Genomic DNA, 15145 nt, shown 5'->3' with positions numbered 1-15145 from the left:
AAAAAATTGTTTGGAGAGGATAAAAGATAATAACAACGTACACTTCTATGACAGCAGCTTTGGCCTGCAGCATCCTCTCCCTGACCTGCTGTCGGATCCTCTGCTTCCTGGTCAGAGGAGCCTTCTGCCTCCGATGTCTCTTTTTCTTGCTGTGCTCCCTTTTGGATTTCAGCTCTGCAGCATACAAAAAATGGACATTCTGCATCAAAGTGGGATTTAATCTGTCAACACCTTGTCAAACTGGAGAAAGAAACAAGGATAAATCAAATTCACAAAAGACTGCAGTATCTTAACATGTGATTCTCAACGAGAATTAAGAATATACCTTACCTGTGGAGGTTAAAGAGTAACTAAACCCCAAAACCACTTTTCTGCAGAAAGATTTTTGGGTATGAAGCAGTATTGTTGATTGATCCTAATCCGTCTCTTGACATATTAGTCATGTAGGGGGACAAGGGGTTTTAAGAATGATAATAATAATAATGATAATGATGATGATGATAATAATAATAATATATTAACATTTGCCGAGGTGACACATAAATTGAGTTGTAGTGTCTTAGATCTCTTAATTCCTTCAGGGTGTGAATTATTGTCTACTCTTCAATAAAGAGCTGCAATATATATGAACCAGAGACTAATAGTAAAGTTTAAACTTTAACTAATATAGTAAAATTTTATTTTCACAAAGACACTGAAAAAGAGCGTTACGCTCACTAATCTTATGTGGTAATATGGTATGCAGGCGCTGTCACTTTATGGGTCAGAGCACTCATTGGCCGCGCCATAAAAGTGACCCCTCTTTGCTGCGCTCCCTTTGACCTCTTGCTTGGTGCCCGTCTACCGGTGTTTACTTCCGCGTTCGTTCAGCGCCGGTTAGCTGATAAGAGGAGCACTCAGTTTCAGCGTGCAAGTCCCAGACTATGCTTAAGGGCTATTTTACTCCTAGTACGGATGGTGACGGCGTAAAGTTGGTGTTATGCCACTCTGGGACCAATGCTGCTCCTTTGACGATTAACGGTGAGGTGTAATATGTTCCTCTTTATTACACTTATTAAAGGTTTATACTCTCTCTGAATAAAAAATTGACTCTAGCCAAAAATACATGACTGATATTATATGCATGAACAAAGGCCCTGATTTAAGTAATAATATCATGATGTTTTCTATAAGAATTTGAGACTGTTTATGATAATGTGGGAACAAAATTATATTCCAGACTCTATCTTTGTGCAGTACATTTTTGGCGTGAGCATTCTTCTGATGTGGTCGTCCCTGTGACCTTGCGGAGTCTCCGGCTTTCAGCCCATCTTCTAAAGAAGGGTGAGTATTTCCTCATGCATTTAGAACGATGGGTGCTTGGAGGTTTGCCTGTTTGTCGGGAGATGACTGCACTGATGAAAGAATCTGCAAGGGTGAGGGGTGTGTGTGGATGTGTGGATGTGTGTAGTGGAAGTGTCTTCGTCTAAATTTAATGTTACATTGTTAAAGTACTTATAGAGAAAGAGTACTATGAGACATAGACGTGATCACTGGTGAAATGGATAGTTATTTTTTGGAAAAGATGCAGTACCTAACCGGTAGTGAAGTTTATATCTCAGAAATGAAGAGATAATATAAATGTTGGGATTAGGCATCATGATGTTGAGGCGGGACATCCATGCACTAGTTTCCTGTAAGTCAGAGAAGCAGGAACGTCACTTTATAATGACTGCCTATATTTAATCTGGGACTATAATGGAAGAAATGAAATATGTGATTAAAGAGATCAATAAAAAAATTAGGTCGACATGGTCTGTAATTAATAAGCCAATATTGGGAGGATTTAAAGGGCTATTTTTTAGTTTTCTGTTGTAACAAATGAGGAAGAATAATGCAATTGCTGGTAAATGGAGTTTGTTTTTTCTTTGTTTATTTGTGAAGCTTCTTGTGTGTAATCTATATGTTGATTCGTCTGTCGTGACTTGTGTTATGTCATGTTTGTAGGTTTAAACAGTTAAAAATAAAGATAGTTTAATGAAAAAAACAATGTTTGCCTCTTTAAGGGTGTTTGATTATAAACCCTGTTTTATGGAAGAGCATTTGTTGGTTAGGAGTTAAAGAAAATGAGCCTATACCATTTATGGGACTTTGATGGAGTTGAAAAAGTAAATAAATAAATAAATAAATAATAATATATAAGAGCCATTGTAGAAAGACTAGAATTAAAGCACTATGAGCCCGGAATTCAAGGGACGTTGTAAGAAGAATGAGCTTTTTACGATGGACTTGTACGTAGAATATGTAATGATTTATTCATGAATAAAAATGTTTTTAAGGTGGACCCGGTTTTGGTCCGCTGACCGCAGTTTTTGCTATGCAGTTTCCCACAGGGAAAGTGTGTGTGTGTGTGTGCGTGTGTAATATGAAACAACTACCACTATGCGTAATGTAAAAGATAAGAAGAGGTTACTGTTCACAAACAAGTGATTACGGTTGCATGATGTTTTTTTTTGGTTCGGAGTTGGTTGTTTCGAATTGAGTTATTCAGAGTAAAGAGTTATGCTGTGTTTGAATAGAAATAGTAGTTCTGAAATGAGGTTTGGATGGAGCACTGAATTGTTTGGCTTTGTCTGGTTTACGTATATTGGAATAACACACGACAAACCTTGACGATTATAACACAATCACATGAGAATCGTCTTTAACTTTATTTTAATTGTAGTTTTTTAATGGCGGGTTGTCTGAATTATTCTGTTTCTGTTTGATCAGCGGAGCGGTAGAAGATAGGAACTAATAACCAGTAAATAAAGGAGAGGGGTCCAGCTGCAGAACCTCCATGCCCAGCTCCTCCACACTCAGCTCCGGAAGCTAACCCTCCATATATGGGCTCCTGCACGGCAGCTTTTCTCCTGAAGGTGGCAGTAAAGCAATATTTTGGGTGCCAACTGCCATCAACAACCAAAGAAGAACAAGCTACTCTTCTTCTATTATTAGACGAGACAGTAGTGGTACACATGTTTTTTTTTTATTTGTGTTTTTAGTTAGCAAATTATTATCCAATACTGGTTTGATACTTCTTTGGAACAAAATTGTAGAAGGATTTTTGTAACATTTACTGTTAGTGCTCGCCATGGTAAGTTTTAGTGGTTCAAATGTAAATGTATTTGTATCTGGCATTGTATACTTAATAGGTTAATAACAGTATGCCCATTAACAACTGTAACAAAATGTACATTTTTGTATATTTTACTGATGTTGTTAATATTAGATTTATGATATATGTAGCAATAACTATATTCCTTGAAGTCTACTTTTACTAGATCTGTGCTTTTACTTAAAGACAATATATAGTGATTATCAAGCCATGTGATTCTGCATATGATTAATTATTTCTAGTGTAATGTTTATGCAATTGTGCATAAATTATGAGGACATGAGACACCATCCTAGTAAACCCTTAAAATTGAAATAAAAATAAAAAATAACATACATAAAACATTAACACAAAATGTCTAACGTAAAACCAGGTCTTAAACGTTTTGATATTGTTTCATAAAACAATTAGCTCTGGACTGTAAGAATTACTTTAATCACAAAAAAATAATATATATACTATAATTTATCTATACTATAATTCAAGGGAGGTCTGTGTGGATGTATGTGTGGATGTGTGTGAGTGTGTGTGTGTGTGTGTGCGTGGAGCAAATGTCTCCCCGACGCGGTGCCAGTTCAACCTGAAACTCGCTCGACGGGTTCCAAATACCCCGAGTTTGTGTATCTGTTATTTTGGAGTAATTTGGTCATTTCAAAATGTTTATTTTAATTTTATTTCACTTCTGGACGGCCCCGAAATGAAACCTATTCAACTTTTGACCTCAGGGTGTGAGGGGGCGCTAGCGCACCATCTATATCTATTTCACCTCCTCACGCGAGCAAGAGTCACGAGCCAATCGCTGCGCACACAGCCAAGCAGACACGGACTGCAAAGACACGTGTGAGAGAGAGGAAGATAGTTTTATACCGGAGTAATTTGGTGTAGCAAAACGGTCAAAACGTTAATTTTATAATTACGGCTCTCTCGGTAAGAGCGCGGTATTGAGCGTGCTACTTCCGGTTCCGGGTTCATTCGATTACATCACAAACATTCTGATTCTTCAGACCGAGGAATGTACCGTTTTTGTGAGCGGATGGGTCCACTATGATTATTGTTTGTTCTGCGCAACGGTGAGTGTTAATTTATGTATAATTCTATGTGCTAACAAAGATGATAGCAGCTACAATGTAAACACACACACACGGCTGATGCGTGTGCATGGAGCAGATGGATATAGACACACGGCTGATGCACGTGCACGGAGTAGATGGATATAGACACACGGGTGATGCGCGTGCATGGAGTAGATGGATGTAGACACACACGGCTGATGCGCGTGCACGGAGTAGATGGATGTAGACACACACACACGGCTGATGCGTGTGCATGGAGCAGATGGATATAGACACACGGCTGATGCGCGTGCATGGAGTAGATGGATGTAGACACACACGGCTGATGCGTGTGCATGGAGCAGATGGATATAGACACACGGCTGATGCGCGTGCACGGAGTAGATGGATATAGACACACGGCTGATGCGCGTGCACGGAGTAGATGGATGTAGACACACACGGCTGATGCGCGTGCACGGAGTAGATGGATGTAGACTCACACACACACACACACACACACACACACACACACACACACACACAGTATTTATAATAAAAATATACTAAATGAGTAAAATAAAACAAAAACTAAACAATATTTATACAAAAAATACAAAAAATGATTCCAGAATCACTACAATGGCAACAAAAACAATAATTGTACAAATAATGCACAAAAACACAACAGAAAGATACAAAAATACACAATGACTCCAAAAAACATACAATACAGAAAAGTACACCAACCAAAAAAATATAAAAGTGAGTAAAAAAAAAAAAAACAACAAACACATTTATCATGCTCATATCCCACAAAATGACTCCAGAAGGGTATTCCATAAAGGAGGGTTAACAAACTCTGAGTCTATCCATAAACTCTGGGTCAACATACCCAACAATGGGAAACTCTGTGTATCTGATTCCATTACAGCTGATATGAAGTGGGTTAATCAACCCTGAGTATGTAAACCTTGGGTTACTTGCACGTGCACGCGCGCGATAAAAAGCCATCATCAATGGATCAAAAATGACTTGAGCTGCCATGACAACCACACGGAAAATAGTGATTTATTCACCGTAATGGTTGAAATAAGTCGGTGTTTGAGGAATATGAGCCTGTTCTAAAGGTGTGTTCAGTCTTCAGTGATTATAGTGACTTAAATCACCCGTTATTAGTCACACTTTTTGGTCGCTTCATCACTTTATTGCTTCAGTGACGTGACGAGCGGTGAATAATATGAATAAAATGTGTCTGAGGAGACGTGTCAGCAGCATAGGATGTCTGCATAGAGAGTCGTCCTGTTATACTGGATATAAAGACAGTAAATGCTGCTTGATATTGCATCATTTATATTGATTTGTAATGTAATATTGTCGCCACAGTCATCTTGACGTCCTAAAAAATGTCATAAAAAAACACTGATGCGGGGCGCGAACTCGTGACCCGTCACTTTCAAGAGCAGCGTCACAATTCACTGTGCTATTATACCTTCAAAGAGACATGGGTTACAGATTTAACTGTTGTTATGGCAATTATTATATTCATCATCATATTGTCAAATGTGTGTTCATGTGTACAATTTGTCATGTTTTAATACATGATGACTGCATTACTCTTTGCACTTTTGAACGGCTGTATCAAAAGTGTTGCAGAAGTGGATACAGAAAGTGTATCCACTTTCTGTGGATACACAAAAAGTGTATCCACAGTGCAACACAGAATCTCTGCTGAAGGCCAAACTCAAACGCAAATGCAGATATACACGCACACACTATCAAGGATAGACAAGAGAGGCGCCCAACCTTCCTCATAATATACACGTCTTCATCATCCTCAAACTTTTCCACTGTTGGGCATCTGACCCCCTCCTTCTACTCACTTCAGGGTGGAACTTTTTCTGTTATCTGTATAATTGCCTTTCATTTCACAGGATGGAAGCTTCTTTTTTACTCCTTTTTTATTTAATTTTATTATAAATCTTTTTTATAAAATCATCAATGCTTCGACTGGACTCCATCATTCAACCAGAGCAATAAATCATGTCTCCAAATGAGGTCAACCGCAAATTTACTGTGACAAATTGGCGATCAGGAACAGGATCCATCTTCTACTCTGGGGGGCTTCTGCCGTGGACCGGTACCGGAGAGTGGGCGCACTTAAACCCCAAAGCCAGTTTTTTATGGCATGGGACTCCGAGTCTGCCCTGTGGTGGTCTGCCCCTCGGACAGAGACTGGACCACGAACCATCGGTTGATCCTCAAACACCAATTCGAACTATTATAGTAAAGCTGCCTTTTTATATATATATAAATTTACATATATATATTCGCTCTACGTTGATAGACAGACAACCAGTCGAGCACTGTATTGATTTTCATCATTCTGGAGGTTCTCTCCTCCTTCAGATGTTCTGTGTTTTGACGCAGTGAAAAGACTGCCATGGGAAAGGCTCAAATGGTTGAAGTTCTTTGCTTTTTAATATTATAAGATCCCTATATTTTTCTTCGGGCTCCGGATATTTTTGTTCAGGCATCTAGGACGGCCAGTCATTATTTACTTTGGTTTTGTTCAGGCACCTCCACGGACAGCCTGTGAGGTCCTGACCATAGGATAGACAGGCAACCAAAGTTTCCAAAACACCCCGGTGCCATGTACTGAGTTCACCTCTGTACCGATATCAAAATAGATTAAAACCCCAAACCTAACCTAAACCAATAAACTGTAGTGAAGACTACAGGGAGTAAAACACTAACAATGGGGATCAAACAGTCAGATGAAGATATCAGTGGGATATTATTGAATAAATTAGTTCTTAAATATGATGAAGAATCCAATAAACAAATGATATATGCATACGCATATACAATCTTGGTATGATGTGAACTCAGATCATGAAACCGGCAAACTTTCAGTGAGTTTTTATTTTGTTTAAACGTGTGAATGGAATCAGATTTCTCCCTTTGGTTGTTTGGCTTTGATGCTTTCATTTTGGACGAGAGTCGGCTGCTGTGTTTTCTGTGCGTTTTGGCTTCTTTCTCAGCTGAACGTATGGACGTGTGTTGTCCCCGTGCGCGCGTGAGAGGCACACACACACACACAGAGAGAGAGAGAGCCACACCCACACACACACAGAGAGAGAGAGCCACACACACACACACACACACACACACACAGAGAGAGAGAGAGACACACACACACACAGAGATGATTTACACATAAACACACATTGACTCTATCCAGGCGTAGCGCCCCTCATTGGCCAGTTCAGTGAAAGGTCACATGATTAAGACACTACATACTTGTAATACGGTCTGCTATTAATACATAGATTCCCAAAACTAAGAGCGTTAGTGACACAACGTTGTGGTTTCTCAGCTTTCCCTCTGCCCACAGAATAGTGCTAAGCCATTGCAACACAGACTATTTTTATTTGTATTTTAAATTTCATTTGATTTCATGTTTGATATATCTGGGGTCCACTCTAAACTGACTATGAGCAACACACACTCAAACACACACACACAGATGATTACAGTATTTCATTTTATTTTATTTTAATATTACTGTTATCATCATTATAATTTTTTATTATTTTTTTGTTAGTTTCTGTTGGCTTTGCGGTTGTCCCTGAAGAAACGACATCTTCAATGAAAGCTCTTAATGAATGAAATCGCCTTCAACCCTTATGCTAATGAAATGTCAACATCATTCAAGGGACCAAGCTTCAGAAGGAAATCGACTATCAAAGGACTCAACTCTCCCATTCAGCAAAGCAGTGCTGCAGCGAAATAACCCGCTCAATCCCAAATCAACTCTTCATCGTCTATGGAATGGGCCAATGCTGGGATTAACACATCCTGCCCTATCATCAAAGACTGAGAACCTGTGGGCGTCGGAGTTGGTTGGACACTCCCCCACCAATGAGTTGCGGGTTAAACGCCACGATTACTGCCTGAGTGATGGGCAGCAACTGCAGACTGATCACACGTCTGCTGGAACATCTTCACCAAAAAAGACACTGTTTCAAAAGCCACGAGGATACCAAGCCATAAGAAGTCCACCACAATCCATCAATCAATCAATCTTTTATTTGTATAGCGCCAAATCATAACCAATGGTATCTCAAGACACTTTACAGTAGAGCAGTCTTAAGGACGGACTCTTCATTTTATGGATACACACATATGCATATATACGTATATACACATACATATGTATCCCACACCCAACATGAATTCATCATGGCGGCAAGGAAAACCTTCTGTTAAGCAGCAGGAACCTTGTGTGGATCCCATTCCTATGATGAACAGCCATCCACGTTATGCTGTGTTGGGTGTGTGCAGAGGAGAGGGTGGAGACAGAGTTGTTGAGACTCTGTAACTCCACACTGAGGATCCCACGGACCTGCAAGACAAAATCCAGAAGGAGTACAGGAGCAAACACACAAGGGAAGAAGCAGACATAGAGGGAGTGTTCGAGAGAGGAATGGGACCCTCTCCGGTCCCTCTCTAACCTAAATGACCTCTCTCTTAACGCCCTCTCCAACCTCTCTCCAACCGAGCATGCCAGACCCCCCCACCGGCAGTCTATGCCTATTGCATCTTAACTATGAGCTATGAGCTGGTTCCTAACTAAAAGCTTTACCAAAGAGGAATGTTTTGAGCCCAACCTTAAAGGTAGAGAGGGTGTCTGCCCCCCGAACCGTGGTTGGTAGATGGTTCCAGAGAAGTGGGGCCTGATAACTGAAAGCTCTTCCTCCTATACTACTTCTAAAGACAAATGGAACAATGAGTAGGCCAGCATTTTGAGAGCGTAGTGTTCTGGGGGGATTGTATGGCACTACAAGCTCCTTGAGATAGACTGGTGCCTGTCCATTTAGGGTTTTAATAGTGAGAAGAAGAATCTTGAATTCTATTCTATATTTTATGGGAAGCCAATGCAGAGAGGCTAATACAGGAGTAATGTGATCTCTTCTCCTAGTTTTAGTCAGTACACGTGCTACAGCATTTTGAACCAGCTGAAGTGTCTTAAGCGACTTGCTCAGGCAGCCTGCTAAAAGAGAATTACAATAATCCAGTCGAGAGGTAACAAAAGCATGGACTAGCTTTTCGCCGTCGCTCTGAGACAGGATAGATCTGATTTTAGCAATGTTACAGAGATGAAAGAAGGCAGTTCTTGAAGTTTGTTTTATGTGAGAGTTGAAGGACAAATCCTGATCAAATAGAACCCCAAGGTTTCTAACAGTTGTGCTTCGTGCCAGAGTAATGCCATCTAGGGCAGTTAGGCTAGCATAGGTTTCTCTAAGGTGTTGTGGGCCCAGTACAATGACCTCAGTCTTGTCTGAGTTAAGAAGAAGAAAATTTTGGTCCATCCAGGCCCTAATGTCCTTTAGACAGGCCTCAAGTTTAGATAGCTGATTTGTCTCACCTGGCTTCATTGATACATACAGTTGGGTATCATCAGCATAGCAGTGAAAGTTAACAGAGTATTTTCTCATAACATTACCAAGGGGGAGCATATAGATGCAGAAGAGGATTGGACCTAGCACAGAGCCCTGAGGAACCCCGTAGCTTACTTTAGTGTTCACAGAAGACTTATTATTCACGTGTACAAACTGGTACCTATCAGATAGGTAGGACTTAAACAGGTTTAGGGCAGTCCCTGTGATTCCAAGTAATTCCTCTAATCTCTCTAGTAGAATATAGTGATCTATAGTGTCAAAAGCTGCATGAAGATCTAATAAAACCAGCACTGAGAGTTGTCCTGTTTGACTACACATGTTCCTCTGTTTCACCTTCCTTTCCTCCTGGGTTTTGATGCACTAGATCTTCTCCCTGTTTTTGCCAATTATGTAGTGGGGTGTTCATATTTCACTGCTGCTTGTTAATTTAATTGTGATTTTTGGCCTTCTAAATGGTTTACCAGGTTTTAAAGGTTATTTTTCTGGGTGTTTAAAAACACCAAACAATGTTTTTAATATATAATACCACTTTCAGTGGAATGACTTGCTTCGACCTTGACTGACCTTACTGTTCATGTTCAGTGTCGATGTTTTTGTTGTTGTGTGTATACTCGTTGTTGTGTGCACTTGTCTATGTCTTCATCTTCGTTGTTGTTATTGTGTTGTTTTTTCCAATATACAGGACGCTGGCTGTACATTCAAAGGAGATGAATCAAATCCAACAAAAGAAAACGGATATTTTAAATGATTCATTTGAGTCTTAATGTTTTCCTCTCTTTCTGTTTCTGAGTGTTTCCGAACAGAAAATGCCACTGCCTTTTCGACTCCGATCCTGCCTCCTACAGCCGTCATGCCTGGTCACTGTTTCTTTGATGAAGGATGAGAATTAAAAGGAAGTATTTACCATAACTATAACTGGGAAGCAAAGGGGAAATAGATTGAAATAGACACGTGACAATATGACATATTGTGGATGTTCTAACATAATATCTATTCCAGAGACTACAGAGACTTCCAATCTAACTGCAAAAGTGGCGACAGATCTTCAAATTTCCAAAAGGAGCGTACAGTTGACCCTGGCTTTGACCTTTATGGCTGAGGAGGAGGAGGTCGAGGAGGCTGGAGGGCACAAAAGCAGGCGGACACAAGAGAGAGGAAAAAGGAGACAGATCCAAAATGATCAGATAAGTGATTTTCCAATGAAATTTATCAAATGGTTTTAAGAATCCAAATGTATTCTTATGTACAAAAGGAAGGGAGAGGGCCAACGTCCCTCTGATTTTTGATTTATATTTTATCATAGGAAAATGATATACCTCAAAACCCTCCAACCCTTTTCTTCCCCCACCAGCACTTAGCGTGCAAGACCATAAAACACCTTCACTGGGTTTAGACATTTTTAAGAATAAGATCAAGCCTTCTCAACATCGAGTTGGTGGCCCAATCTGGGTCGCCTGAGATTTAAAGAGGGTCCTCCTGAAATTCTTGATAATTGATTGATATGAATGAGAAAGTTTAGAGTTAAGTAACTTCCGAGCATTTAAGGAAGCTCTCAAAACTGTGCCATGGCTCATCACTCCTGCGAATGGGATAAACACAGAGAGCAAAAGACAATATGATTGTTTGACTCAACTTAACTTTAATTCTGTCTAACCTTAAAGGGCCAATAATCTTGCTTAACTCTGGTTCAGACACAGAATAGGAGACACTTTTGCCATCAATTTAGCTTAAAAATTAAGTAAATTACATCTCAAATAACAATTATGGGGGAAAATAATGAAATAAATGAACTGACAAATTCAGCTCTATAAAATAATTAGGTTATGTTATTAGGTGTCGAGTGTTAACATTATTCAGAATAAATAAAGAATAGAATAAGATTTCTCCTTCATAAAAAAAAGATAGCAAAGAAAAATAAAACAAACAATTTCAATAAATAAATAACATTATTTATTTAATTGGTTAAACTTATTTAGCTTTCTCACATCTCCATGTTTCTCACATCTCCATGTCTCCCAATTGTATGCATTCATCTTGAGAAGACATGTACTCACACTCCACACTTCTCCGTCCGACTTGCATGTGGTTCTCAAATTGTTGCTTCTCAACAGGTATCAGCGTACCACCAGTAGTAGACGTACCACAGTTTGAGAATCACTGCAACTCCAGCTACGCTACGAAAGGAGAATCGAATTAATACTTCCTGCTTTTCTTTCAGCCTCATATTTTCCCACTCACGTGTGAATGGGCTACAGATAACTTTGAGCTTGGCATGGCTAAAAGCTCACTAACCCACTCCTAACCATTGTGTGATTGTGCAGCAGCACCTTATAGGATCTGAAAAGCTGTCAGATCCTGACCTCTGACCTGTCTCTGCCTTCCTGGAAGCTATAACTGAGTGGCAGAGCCATACTAACTATTCATTTAGTTAGTTAACTAACCCTAACACCCCTTCTCTTTAAACTTTTTTTTTTGTTTTGTTTTTGTTTTTTTTTGTCTTCCCCCCCCCCCCCTCTTTTCTTCTGTTCAGGTACCAACCGATCCCAAGAGAGGTTGCCAGGTGTGTGGAGACTACCCTTCCTCAAACAACAACCGATCATCTACAACGCCGACCGGAAATGACCGATCGAAGGTGGACCGACACTTTCCAAATTCAGCTGATGACCCACACGGCAGTGAAGGTCGCGGAGCGGGCGACATGGATCCAAGCAGATGATTGTCGACACCAGTTGATGCTGAGATGGAGGCTGACCGAACAACGAAGGGGGAACCGACAAGGCCACTGAGTGAGGCGGCGTAATAACAACTACACCGTCTAAGCTGGCTTCTTAGGTGCGGTGCACAAAGAAGCGTTCCTTTGCCTTGTGGGATCACAGAAGCTGATTTTATTTTTCACGAGACACACACTGTTGAAAAAACGCTACAGAACAAGAGCCTAGACCAAGCCCTGAGGAGCCCGCCGACGTGGGATTTTGTTCTTCCTTTGCTTTGTTTATAAGCCACACCAAAGGCTTATAGCTAGGTGGAGGGTGGACAACCTCACACCTAGCTGCAAGAATACAGTCACAAGCCCTGCTGCTGCGATTGTGGAAAACACTCAAGGTTCTTCACTCATGATGCCGCCAATCAAGTGCGGTGATTCTAACCATGGTTCCACTATTCTTCTAGCTATTGGTGACCCCAGTTACCACTGAACTCAGTCAATGAAGACGAGTGATGTCCTTGATGTAAATTATGATTTTTGCTTATCTAGATGGTAATAGAGGATGATTTTTGATGATTCATGCCCTTGATAATAATGATGAAGTTTTTTTTAAGGTTTATTTCCACATTTTTCCTGATATGTCTGTGCCTCACAAAAGAAGAATATATCCAATGTATGACAATAACGATGCTAATGGTTAACCCTGACAGACAGCAAAGGTGGATCCAAGTTTATTCTACCAGAACATAATAATTTCGTTTCTTGATTTGGTCGTTGATGGCGACCAAAAGTGGGGAATGTTATGGCAATTATTATATTCATCATCATATCGTCAAATGTGTGTTCATGTGTACAATTTGTCGTGTTTTAATACATGATGACTGCATTACTCTTTGCACTTTTGAACAGCTGAGTCATGTTAGATTAAACAGTACAGATCATATTGTATCCACAGTGCAACACAGAGTCTCTGCTGAAGGCCAAACTCAAACGCACATACAGATATACACGCATACACTATCAAGAATAGACAAGAGTGGCGTCCAACCTTCCTCATAATATACACGTCTTCATCATCCTCAAACGTTTCCACTGTTGGGCATCTGACCCCCTCCTTCTACTCACCTCAGGGTGGAACTTTTTCTGTTATCTGTATAAAAGCTCAAGCTGTGAAACTGTTAGTTAGTGTGAGTCTTGCCTTTTTGCTCTGCCACGAGCCTTTTGCCTTTCATTCTTTCAGGATGGAAACTTCTTTTTTTATTTAATTTTATAATAAATCATTTTTTATGAAATCATCAATGCTTCAACTGGACTCCATCATTCAACCAGAGCAATAAATTATGTCTCCAAATGAGGTCAACCGCAAATTTCCCGTGACACTGTATAACAATATAAAACAATAATCGAGCCTTAAAAATGTATTAATTTAAATTATCATCTCCTTTATATTATCCACAGGTTTGTATTCAGTGAACTTTACTACAGACGTCAGTAGATGTTTTAATGCAGATCAACCTCTCAGTGTCTTTAACTTAATGATCTGTATCCACAATGTTATAAAGAAAACAAACAAACAAAAAAAACGTAAAGCAACACAACATTAATGATGTGAACACGTCTGTGGTGTGTGATGTGACTAATGTGTTTCAGAGAAGAGTATTAAGGTTCATTAAAGTGTTCAGAAATGGTGTTCAGGTGGGCGGAGCCAGGTAGAAACCCAGGGTTTCTTTGATAAAACCTGCCAGCGACCAGGTTTAGTTAACGGACAATGTTGCCATGGTAACATACTCAGAGAAGAACATACCTCACGTTTAGGAATGAGATACTCAGAGTTTCCCTCATTTCAGCCTGAACATACTCAGAGTTTGAACATAACCCACTTTATGGAATACCCCTCAGAATAACTAAAATGGCAACAACAAACAATAATTAAAACAAAAAATATAAAAGTTAGTAAAAAAAAAAAAAAACAACGCACCGTCTCATGAAATTAAACCAGGGAAATTGCACATGCTATTTTACTTTGCACCTGCAAATATACCCCTTAATAATGCTACAGAGTATGTTATTATTATGCCCGTAATTGACAACTCTCCTTAAGCGCCAACTATATGAATGCATACTTCCGACGGGCACTGTACTAGTCTATCTATACTATAATTCAAGGGATGTGTGTGTGGATGTGTGTGAGTGTGTGTGGAGCAAATATCTCCCTGACGCGGTGCCAGTTTGACCTGAAACTCGCTCGACGGGTTCCAAATACCCCGAGTGTGTGTATCTGTTATTTTGGAGTGTTATTTTGCAGTAATTTGGTCATTTCAAAATGTTTATTTTAATTTTAGTTCACTTCTGGACAGCCCCGAAATGAAACCTATTCAACTTTTGACCTCAGGGTGTGAGGGGGCGCTAGCGCACCATCTATATCTATTTCACTACACAGCTCCTCATGGGAGCAAGAGTCACGTGTGCGGCCACTCCTCCTCCACTTTCTCCTGTGCCTTGCTATCGTTAGCGTCTCAAACGCGGGAGCTCGCTGAATAGATCACATCTGTTGAGAGACAACATCCGGTATCCATTTTGAAGGCGAAACAGAGAACTGTGAATCAACTGCTATTCATCTATCGGCTATCTGCATCGGCATCCACGTTAATCAGTTTTGTGGGACGTACTATTTTGGTAAGTAAACATGCATGTTTATCCGTAGCACGCTGGCGAATCCCCGGAAAAACCTGCAAAGTCCGTTTAAACATGCACATAGTTCTAATATCAGCATCGGCAGTTAAGAAAG

The 15145-nt window shown here is 40.0% G+C and overlaps 1 protein-coding gene across 1 annotated transcript in view; it reads right to left on the bottom strand.

Annotated features, from left to right (window-relative positions):
* The window catches only part of LOC114466762 (piezo-type mechanosensitive ion channel component 2), a 216453-nt gene that overhangs the window by 47717 nt on the left and 153591 nt on the right, over positions 1–15145 (bottom strand). The window contains 1 exon segment of the mRNA XM_028452478.1: positions 42–174. Coding sequence (XP_028308279.1) covers positions 42–174 — 133 coding nt within the window.

The sequence above is a fragment of the Gouania willdenowi genome, chromosome 7 (assembly GCF_900634775.1).
Source record: "Gouania willdenowi chromosome 7, fGouWil2.1, whole genome shotgun sequence".
In the NCBI taxonomy this organism is placed as follows: Eukaryota; Metazoa; Chordata; class Actinopteri; order Blenniiformes; family Gobiesocidae; genus Gouania; species Gouania willdenowi.
This window is presented reverse-complemented; position numbering and strand designations above follow the sequence as displayed.